Here is a 12,014-nt window from a genome sequence, read left to right on the forward strand (position 1 = left end):
TGTTAAAAGAAGTTTCAGATCTCTCCTCCCGGTGTCCGTGCTAGTTCAGCTGAGTTCAGAGCACTTGAAGCTCCAAATAAGGATTTATTAAAAAAAATAAAATAAAATTCTGATGATCGAAATAAGAAATTGCCAAAAATGCCCATCCCTAGTATGCATTTCTGTCAACTTCATTCCTTGCACTATGAACTAGCGACGCTCCAATCGGTCTTTTTTGCCTCCAATACTGATTCTGACACCTGGGGTTCAGTACTGACCGATACAGATCCCGATCCCATACCACTGCAGTTTTTTTTTTCGTTTTTTTCTTTTAAAAACAATGTATAATTTATATATCTCTGTGTGGAACTGATAATCACTCTTTCACAATCAACAAAAAACTGACTAATTCATTATAAAGAAAAATAAAATAAAAAAGTGAAAACGTATATTCATAAACTGTGACAAAAAATATATAGTATAAACTAAGTTAGTGGATAATTCAGCAGCAAAAGATATTCTAGATATATTCACAGACTTAAATATGTTTGCATTATGAGCGAGTTTCTAGAATTATGAACAGCCATTACAAGCCATTACAAATCCCATCCATGGTGTCACGTCACGGACTAGGAGACACGGAGGAATGTGGTTAACAGGGTCTTTATTGACAGAAATAGAATGAGCAGTGAAGCGGGCGTGAATGCTGGTCAAAGGTGAGTATGCAGAGGTAGGGCAGAGCGCCGGAGGCTTGCGGGGATCCGAGGAGCGGTGGAGGACAGGAGCGGTGGAGATCGTGGAACGGCGGGAACTCTGGAGGTAAGTAAACACAGGATTAGTAGGAGAGAGTCAGGCTAGGTTCAAGAGTGTGAACGGTAGACCGGACGAGGAGGGAGTGCTGGCGACGTGCAGATATACAGGGGTTGATTGACTGTGGCAGGTGTGGTGAATCAGTAGGCAGGTGATTGGGATCTCGTTAGCGTGGGTGCTGATGACTGAGGTGACGTAGACTCCCTGACATTACGCCCCCCTCCGGAAGGTGTGTCCTCACGCCATACGCCATACACCATCCAATGGGGAGGGGGGGGGGGGCGTTCTGGAGGCCTCCAGGTGATCTGGGGGGCAGGGTTACCGGCCTCCAGGGTGGCGCCAGTTCCGGGAGCCCTGGCGGGACTGGAGACTCGGGAGGCCATGGCGGATCCGGGGAACCCTGGACAGGACCAGCGGAGATGCAGGAGAGCTGGACGGGACCAGCGGAGACGCAGGAGAGCTGGGTGGGACCAGCTGAGTCTTAGGAGGGCACTTGCGAGGAGCAGGCACAGGAGGAAACAGACAGGAGGCTTGCCACATTCTCAGCAGGCGGGCTTGCCATATTTTCAGCAGATGGGCTTGCCATATTTTCGGCAGGCGGGCTTGGGGGAGCCGCGAACGGCGGCATGCATTTTCCTGCGGACGGCAGGCTTGGAGGAATCACGGAAGGGGGCAGGCTCGGGAGAGCTGCGGACGGTGACGGTTAACAGGGTCTTTATTGACAGAAATGGAATAAGCAGTGAAGCGGGCGTGAATGCTGGTCAAAGGTGAGAATGCAGAGGTAGGGCAGAGCGCTGGAGGCTTGCGGGGATCCGAGGAGCGGTGGAGGACAGGAGCGGTGGAGATCGTGGAACGGCGGGAACTCTGGAGGTAAGTAAACACAGGATTAGTAGGAGAGAGTCAGGTTAGGTTCAAGAGTGTGAACGGTAGACCGGACGAGGAGGGAGTGCTGGCGGCGTGCAGATATACAGGGGTTGATTGACTGTGGCAGGTGTGGTGAATCAGTAGTCAGGTGATTGGGATCTCGTTAGTGTGGGTGCTGATGACTGCAATGACTGAGGTGACGGAGACTCTCTGACACATGGATTCCATATTCTTAATCAAAGTCGCATAAACGGCTAAAAAAGTTATCACAAAAACACACTTAAAGCAAAGCACACAATATATTCACAATCTCTATTGAGTTCACATTTCTATTCAGTTTTAAGCTCCCAGATGAGACCAAACATGACACAATGATCAAGTGTTTGATCACAAGAGTTAATAAATGAGATGTAATGGGGAACACGTGGCTCCTGTGAAGCAGATGTCCTCCTGTAGGTGTTTATTAGAGGAGCAAGTGACTGTTTCTCCAGACAGATCCGTCCTTATATCACTATGAAACAATATCTCACATTCAGCTCTGTGTGTCTGTTCAGTCCTGAAGCACATGACAGTTTCAAACTGCAGCATTGAGCATCAACATGCATAAATCTCATTCTATCAGCAGCAGTATATGGCAATGCTTGTCATTATATCTCCTCTCCTGCTCTGAGACCAGAGTCAATAACAAACTACACACACTTCAACTACAATTCACATTCTCTCATTGTTCTCTACAGGTTGAGGAAATGTGGCGTCACAGATGAAGGTTGTGCTGCTCTGGCTTCAGCTCTGAGATCAAACCCCTCACACCTGAGAGAACTGAGTCTGTCTGAGAATAATCTAGGATATTCTAGTAGGAAGTTACTGTCTGATCTGAAGAAGGATCCACATTATAAACTGGAGAAATTATTCTATTGTAAGTGTTTATTTAAAGTTTCTAAATTGAGTAACAGACCTCCTGTGTGTGTGATTGGAGAATATAAGATAATAATTCAGCTCCACTTTAGTCTCTGTACTTTAAACTGTGTTTAATTCTGTGATGTGACTGATTTATGAATATATGAATATTTTAATATCTTACAGAGTCTCTAAGTGATAGTAGTTGTTGATCATGTACTGTTATTAATCTCTGATCAGTTGTTCATTCATATCTCTGGCTGTAATATGAATATACTGTGTGTTTTCTGAGCTGGATCTGCTGATGTGATGTGACAGCAGTAATGTCTCAGACTCATATCTGACTGTCTGTGTGTTTTATTGTAGGACTCTCGGTATTTATCGGTCAGTGCAGTTTCCTCAGGATCAGCTGATGGTGAATAAGGAGCCGCTACAGAGACGTCACAGTCACACAATCAACAGAGACTGCGTGATGGGACACAAAAACTATAGAGATGTTAATTTCGGTTCATGTTCCTGACCGACTCCCAACACTCGTTAACCAATCATTGACCGTTAACTGACAAAATTAAAATGTTAAATTATATTTAATTAAATTGGAATGGATAAGTTTATGTGACCCAAACATTTGTATTCATGCAGAACGAGAGATGTATGTTTCTCTTTAAATACATTAGTTTTTCTAGATGTTTGTTGTTTATAACTAATAATTTTATAGCTGCTTATATTTTCTGATTTATATTTTGCTCCGTTCTGAATACCGTAAAAGTTAAAGGATTTGTTGACTATTTATTCGCTCAACACAAACAGAAAGACTTGTCTGATGTAATCTAGAGATCTCAGACTGAAAGTATGCGATAAAATATCACAGCCTTTTATCGCTAAACTGATTTCAAAGAGTTGACAAACTTTGACTTTAAAGAGTCCTTACCCATAAAAAAACTCACACAAACACTGACAGATTATAGAATATTTCATTTCCCAACAGTGACTGTCCAGATTAATTTAACCCATATTTTCTCCTTATGCAATTAATTATTGCCTGTATTGCCTTTTTGCTGCATACATAAGAAAAACAAATTGATATTTGTCATATTTCCAGATGAACACTTACTGGACTGAAGCAGCTCAGCTTTTTTTTTTTTTTTTTTTTTTTTTTAAACCAATGCATCTCAAATCTGATCATCAGGATCTATAAAGATCGCACTGATTTACATTACAAGCATCAGAATTTCATCATATAAATATCAGCATATGCACCAAATTCATATTTTTGCTCCGTTTGAGTCCTTGAATAAAATTGATCTGTTTTCCCCTCCATATTCTCACCAGAGTATGTGAGCGGAGCGGTGTGATTTTGACTGGAGCGAGGAGCGGATCTTTAAAAGTCAGAGCTTCGTGGTTTAGACTCGCTCCATCATGAGTAGGCTACAATTAATGCCAACAGCCCATAATATAACTGCATATTTAGCAAGAATTCAGATGTTAAACATATTTATCTAGCTTGATAGAGAAGGATCACTCAAATCAGAAAGAATGTGAAGTCTATGACGGCTATGGACATAAGCGGGAAGTTATAGTTCTCAAGGAATTTGTTTGTTGCTTCTAGATACTGAATATTTTCAGCTGAAAGCATGATTTAAACAGGTAGCTACTACAACACTTATTCGCACGCAATCGCTCTCTCAATAATGCATTCAAACAAATGTAATCTTACAGTGCTACTTGCGTCCGATTTCGAATGAGCAGAAATCTGTAAGAAATGCAGCGATCTGTAAGAAAAATAACAGTTATTTTCATCACAAACTAAATTTGCACCGCAAAAAGCAGCAATTATACCTTTTATTGCTGACAACCATGTTATTAGCTTGTTATGTGAAAACGTTTGCACTCTAGTGTTCCAATAAGCCACTTTGAAACTCTCCTGTTATTTGATCTATTTTTATTTTTTTATTATAGGCTACGTTATCAACAGAAGTGTGATATTTCAAACAGACTGAAATGCTTTGGACGCGGAGCGGTGTTTCTGATATCAGTGAGCGATCATATACTCTGATTCTCACAAGATCAAAACTATAGACATAACAGTCTAATGCATCACCTATTAAACTCAACAAACTGTTTCTGAGTCTCTTCTCCAGGAGTGATGCTGATTTCTCAGTTGCTGAACAGAGGCCTGTCAAACACTGAATTACTGAATTAACAAAACACGCTTCACACTGAGACTTCATCCCCAAAGAGCCCATTAGATGAGCAACTGCAAACCAATGTACAGCCAGCTGGGAACAAAAGAGCTCGCTGTAATTGACTCAATTCAGATCGCTGTTAGAAAATGTATTGACAAATTTAAAAGCTGATAAATCAAGAGTGATGTTCTGAGCTTTAGTTTAATATTTATAACATCATATTGTAAATATATACAGTTGGAGGGAAATTTGAGATTAAGATTGCAATCATTTTTCTAGGGATGGATACTGAACTGAAGGGGAAAAAGTAAATATGCTACATTTTTATTTATTTTATTATTTAAAAACAGTTATTAAAATGTTCGACATGAAATGCAGGTTTAAGAACGATTAATACTGATTTGCACCTTTTTAAATGTATAGTTTAATCAATGCATATATTATATTTAGTTAAAATAATGCCTCAAAATATCATCAGTCATATTAATTTAATGTGATTTGTGTTATGTGCTTCATTATAACTATATGATAATTGTCATTATTATTATATAGTTCTAATGAAGCACAGGACAGCACAAATCACATTAGTAATATGCTAATTAGTATCTTCAGTAAGTTGCAGTAATAGGCTGTTGTTCTTAGTGCTGATAACTCTGTCTGGATTGTAGAACTGAATTTTAATATTAGAAACAGTACTAATAGTATTAGTTAGATGCCAGATATATCAGCTTATGTATTTCTTTAAGCTATCACTATGGATAATTGATTTTTAGAATATAGATCACGATTCTGAAAACAAAACATCAGACAACCAAACTAAATAATATGAAGGATAATTTACTTGTTTTCTTCCATAAATGTTTTATTTAATATTATAAACGAGTCTAAGTATAAATGTATAAAAAGTTATAAACGACATAAATGGAAGACTTTTTGAACGAATCTCTTGAATGAATCAGACATCAAATATATTTTAACAGTCTCTGGTCACCACGCGCTGGAATAATGTAACACAGATGGGCAACTGGCGGCCTGCGGGTCGTATACGGCCCGTAGTGTCTTTTAGTACGGCCCGCTGGATCATATATCGACTCAGATGATAAATATTAAAACATTTGGAATAGTCACATATCTCCAACCATTGGCTTGTTTCCAGTCGCTCCACGTATTAATTTCAGCATAGTACACGTGCACTCTAATGTAAACATTCACTAACATTAGCAAATAATAAATGAAAAACTGACCATGAATGCAGTATTTTCCAGTCAAGATGGTAAACAGATTATCTTTTTACCAAGTTCAAGGAGATCAATTGCAATAACTTTTTGTCCTTTTTAACTGTCCTCTTGTTGTTTTGATAATGTTCTGTAGGACACTAATAATAAAAATGACCTCTGTACATTTCTTTGTTGCAAATTTACAGACAATGTAATTGAGATGTTTACATTGGCTTGTTGGGGTAATATTGCTGCCAACTGACTACAAAGTTTCCCTTCTGAATTAGCATAACTGCACAAGTTTTATAGTTAACAAAATATTGAAAAAAAAAAAACAAATGACATTAATTATACTTTAATTTCCTTCAATAAAAAGTAAATTGAGTTAGACGGTGTAAAGGTGTGCGGACGTGGATTAATAATCCGGCCCCTTGATATAAAGAAGAAAAAATGCTGGCCCTCATCACTATCAAAGTTGCCCATCCCTGCTGTAACAAATACAATCTATATTTAGTTCAAAGGTCAGACTAGTTTGTCTATATTTGAAGAGGAACATTAGTTCAAAGGTCAGTTACTCATTTTCATCGCGTCTGCTGCAACATCAGAGTCTTATTATTTAATGTTTGCTGATATTGCCTTCAAAAATACTGATCGATTATTGAAGGTAATATAGTGGAAACATTGAAATATCTGCTTTGATATGCGAGGAAGCGCAGGTGAATCTCTGCAGGTAACTTCCGCTTTCATATTTCTCCTGAAGGTCGTGTGTTCTTTGATATGTTTGTTTTTCAGCAGATGAAGTGGTTTAGTTGTTGTTTCGTGTTGTCTGTGGTTGATTTCATCATTTGTGTTAACATGAGACTAAGATTGTGTATTTGAGTGAACTCTCAGGATGTGTTCAGCTGAATGATTAGTTTGTCATTTCCACACAGAGTAAGTGTTGGAGATCTCACTCTTCATCATGAATCACACACAAACACCCCGAGATCAAGAGCTTTCTCCAGGATGCAGGTACTTTACACACTTACTATATTAACCCCCAAAAAACAGAGAGACATCAGAAAATTCATTTATTGCTATTTCGATCTTATTAGAACACAAATAAGACAAATTCATGATTTTAATTTAATTTAATTTATTTATTAAAAAAAATAGCATAACTTTTATTTATTTATTTTTATTTTAATGTTTGTATCCTAGTCGCCCCTTTGTGAGTATAACGGATTCAAAACAGAAAGCTTGTTTGGCAATGAGTGTTGCAACATTTTAGCTACATTTTTAAAACATTTGTTTTAATACCGTGTACAATATGTCTATTTGTGTATATATTAACCTATTGTATCATATTTGATACACAAATTTCTAGGGCCTATAAATTATTAACATGCTCTAAACTTTATCGTGTTATGCAATCTACCTGTTATCAGTTTAAACCTGTTGTGTATGATTTACTTCATGCTCTCTGATTGAGAGTTCATGCTTTTTTGTCAAATAAAGTTTATTGACACTTTATTTTCCTTTTTTTATATTGTGCAGTGCTTTGACACAATTTGCATTGTAAAAAGCGCTATATAAGTAAAGGTGACTTGACTTGACTTGACTTAAAGTATTTTTGCTGTGAAATCTTTCAGTGAGAATAACTTTTATAATGTTAGTAATAATTCAAGATGAACATGTACTGGGATGAAGCAAATTGGGTTGTCTTGATTATGCATTCATGTTAAAAAAAATCTTGTTAAAAAGTAAATGTTGAATATGACACAACAGACTTTTGAGGAAGGTTTATTTGTCTATTTCTCCATAATCACTGAATTGAAATGAATTGCACATATGAGCCATAAAACCCGATGTAAGACATACGATACTAAACAAAAACATATTTTGTAAAATTTTATACATAAGTTTACAAAGGCCTATGTGTTTTTGTCGAGGATCTTATTTCATAGATACTGATACATATGTAAACGTGTGTGTAAATACACATGCCTGAAAAAAAAAATCCATGTATTGTTGAGCAAAAACGTCTTAGGTTACGTATGTAACCCCAGTTCCTCTTCAGGAACTCGAGCTGCGTCTGGAGACACTTTGGGGAACGCCTTCAGCATTAACTGGCTCTGAATACAAGTGAAATCTGTCCAAAGAATGGGCGTGACGTCACGGACGAGGTGACGTAATGACCAGCTGATATAAAGCACGTGAGATGAAACCGGCGTCAGCTTCTAGAATGAAGCAAGCGATGGCAGGGATGCCGGAAGTGTGGCCTCGAGACACAGCGTCTCGTTCCCTCGAGGAACTGGGGTTACATACGTAACCTAAGATGTTCCTCTTCAGTAACTCGAGCTGCGTCAGGAGACGCTTTGGGGAACGAGATATCCACGCTGCCAGACTTGCCAATCCCTGCCCAGTGTGTATCCATGCGGAGCACAGCTCGGGCGAGAGGACGGGAGAGCCTGGAGTGGCCCGCATGACCAGGCCGTAGAACCTGACAAAGGTCAGGGGCGTAGACCATCCCGCAGTGTTGCAGATGTCCTGTATTGGGACACCTGTGAGGAAGGCCTTGGAGGCGGCCACACTCCTAGTGGAATGAGCCTTGACTCCCATCGGCGAGGGGAGGTCAGAGGACTCGTATGCAATGTGAATGGCATCAACAATCCACCGACTGAGGGTCTGCTTTGAAGCAGGAAGACCTCTCTTAGGAGGACCATAGCAAATCAGCAGCTGGTCCGCTCTTCTCCACAGGGCAGCTCTCTGAACGTATGTGCTGGCACTGGACACATACAGTTAAGCCTTTGCTGGTCAGGCCCCTGAAAGGGAGTAGGACCCAGTTGACTGCCCGGTTGGTACAGTGCTGGAGTTCCTGCAGGCTCGACTCTCTGCAGGGTTAACCCACTCCACCTTGAAGGTCTTTGTGGCGGTAATTTCGGCCTACCACGCCTCTCTTGGTGGACAGTCAGTGGGTAGATACCCCCTAGTTACACGTTTCCTCCGTGGTGCACTGAGGCTAAGGCCCCCAGTACGGTCCCGGATTCCTCCTTGGGTCCTGGCTGTGGTGTTGGATGCTCTCTGGGACGCAACCCTCCATCCTTCTTTGGAACTATGAAGTACCGGCTGTAGAATATATATATATACATACAGTAAACAGGTAAACTGTGGGATTTATTAATGCAGTGCATCATCACACATTACTCAAATACATCATTAATAACTGACACATTTCATAAACCCTATGATATGTTCAGTGTCTCATAACACAGAAAACAAAAGAGACATTTTTCTCTGTACATTTACCTCTGTAACTCATGTAATAATGTGGTATTTTAATTTTCCAGGCATAAAGTCCTCAACAGGTTCAGATCAAATCTGCTGAAGAAGTTTGAGTGTCTGTATGAGGGAACAGCGACGCAGGGAAACCCAACACTCCTGAATGAGATCTACACAGAGCTCTACATCACAGAGAGTGAGAGTGGAGAGATCAGTAATGAGCATGAGGTGAGACAGATTGAGACACAATCCAGGAGAGCAGCAACAGAGGACACAGCCATCAAATGCAATCACATCTTTACACCTTTACCTGGACAAGACAAAGCCATCAGAACTGTGCTGACAAAGGGAGTCGCTGGCATTGGAAAAACAGTCTCTGTGCAGAAGTTCATCCTGGACTGGGCTGAAGGGAAAGAGAATCAGGACGTCCAGCTCATATTTCCACTTTCTTTCAGAGAAATCAATCTGATGAAGGACAAAACACTCAGTCTTTCAGATCTTCTTCATGTGTTTTTCCCTGAAACTAAAGAAATGGAAATATCCAGTGATGAATATAAAGTGTTGTTCATCTTTGATGGTCTGGATGAGTGTCGTTTGTCTCTGGACTTTAAGAGTAAAGTGAAACTGTGTAATATATCTGAATCAGCCTCAGTGGATGTGCTGCTGATGAACCTGATTGAGGGGAATCTGCTTCCCTCTGCTCTCATCTGGATCACCTCCAGACCAGCAGCAGCTGATCTCGTCCCCTCTGAGTGTGTCCATCGAGTGACAGAGGTACAAGGCTTCAATGAGCCACAGAAGCAGGAATACTTCAGGAAGAGAATCAGTGATCAGAGTCTGGCCAATACAATCATCTCACACCTGAAGTCATCAAGGAGCCTCTACATCATGTGCCACATCCCAGTGTTCTGCTGGATCTCAGCCGCTGTTCTGGAGAAGATGTTGAGTCCAGCAGAGAGTGGAGAGATTCCCAAGACTCTCACTCAAATGTACACACACTTCCTGATCCTTCAGACCAACATCAAACGTGAGAAGGACTATGAGAAGAAGCTGACAGATGAAGACATGATCCTCAAACTGGGGAAAGTGGCTTTCCAGCAGCTTGTGAAAGGCAACCTGGTCTTCTATGAGGAAGACCTGAGAGAGTGTGGCATTGATGTGAGAGAAGCATCAGTGTACTCAGGATTGTGCACTCAGATCTTCAGAGAGGAGTTGGGCTTGTATCAGGGGAAAGTCTTCTGCTTTGTTCATCTGAGCATTCAGGAACATCTAGCAGCTCTATATGTGCACCTCTCCTGGACAAACCACAACAGAAATGTGTTTGAGCTAATCAACAAACAGAGTTTACGGTTTAAAGTGAAGGTCTTGTTTCAACATGTTGTATTATTTAAGATGCATCAGAAAGCTGTGAATGAGGCTATACAGAGTAAAAATGGACATCTGGATCTTTTCCTGCGGTTCCTTCTGGGTTTGTCAGTGGAGTCTCATCAGATTCTCCTACAACGAATAATGAAGCTGAAAAGAAGCAGATCTGACAGCAATGAGAAAACAGTTGAGTACATCAAGGAGAAGATCAGGACCATTGACTCTCCAGAGAAATCCATCAATCTGTTCCACTGTCTGAATGAACTGGGTGATCGTTCACTAGTGGAGGAAATACAACAGTATCTGAAATCTGGAAATTTAAGTAAAGCCGGACTCTCTTCATCTCAGTGGTCAGCTGTAGTTTTTGTGTTGTTGACATCAGAAGAGGAACTGAATGAGTTTCGTCTTGATAAATTTATTAAAGGAAAGAATAATCCTGAAAATATGAGAGTTCTTCAGAAGCTGCTGCCTGTGATTAAAGAATCCAGATCAGTTCAGTAAGTATCAACGAGAACAATCACTTCACTGTTAAAACATTAAGAAAATCAGTCAAAAGCTCATAAATGCTGTAGCTATTATTTTAGTGGCCGGCATTTTGATGTGTTTTCAATACAGAGACACTGTAAAAGATTTCTTCAGGCAAACAAAGTCAGAGAAGTTGCATATAAATAATTCAGGTTTTCCAGTAAAAATGTTAAAATTAAAATAAAGAAGGAATTTAAATATTTCTCATCTGGCATAAAATACCAAACAAGTGGAGAAGCAGCTCAAAACTCCTAAAATCTGATGAATCAGTTAATGGAGCAAAACAGCAGCATACTTGAACACACACTTTTGAAGACAACAATAGAAACATATAAGGTAGTTAATTATTATAATTGTTTGTTATTTTGATATTTTTTTTAGTTTTGACATTTTACAGAAGGGCATCTGGAATGACGAGCTAGACTCAAACTTATGAACACATGAACTATCTGCCAGTTCACAGTCCAGCATGTGGATTATTTTTAAACATGTTAAACCAGTTAGACGTTGAATTATATTAAGTTATTTTTTATTCAATTACGATATAATTACATATAATTACAGTTTTATTCTATTAATATATAAATGTTGATTACATCCAGTCTTAACATTCTTTTAAATTTACCCATGAAACTTGGATAATTTGACAATGCATGTGCAGGTTTTCTTTTCTCATAGTATTAATTAATTTAATTAAATTGGAATTGCAAGTTGTTGTGCATTGCAGCACGTTGTTTGATTGCTTTTTTTGATAGCTGTTTGATTCTATTGAGATCAACACATTTCTATTCAGTTTTAAGCTTCCAGATGAGACCAAACATGACATGATGATCAAGTGTTTGATCACAAGAGTTAATAAATGAGGTGTAATGGGGAACACGTGGCTCCTGTGAAGCAGATGTCCTCCTGT

The 12,014-nt window shown here is 39.5% G+C and overlaps 1 protein-coding gene across 1 annotated transcript in view; it reads left to right on the forward strand.

Moving 5' to 3' along the window:
* Positions 1-1,543: 1,543 nt before the first annotated feature.
* Positions 1,544-12,014, forward strand: part of LOC306884227 (NACHT, LRR and PYD domains-containing protein 12-like) — a gene marked incomplete at both ends in the record, with an annotated part of 41,243 nt that continues 30,772 nt past the window's right edge. Inside the window, 2 exons of the mRNA XM_079439946.1 lie at positions 1,544-1,659; positions 9,283-11,076. Of these exons, the coding sequence (XP_079296072.1) occupies positions 1,544-1,659; positions 9,283-11,076 (1,910 nt within the window). The remainder of the gene's footprint in view (positions 1,660-9,282; positions 11,077-12,014) is intronic.

This window comes from Barbus barbus (assembly GCF_936440315.1).
Source record: "Barbus barbus genome assembly, chromosome: 18".
Classification (NCBI taxonomy): Eukaryota; Metazoa; Chordata; class Actinopteri; order Cypriniformes; family Cyprinidae; genus Barbus; species Barbus barbus.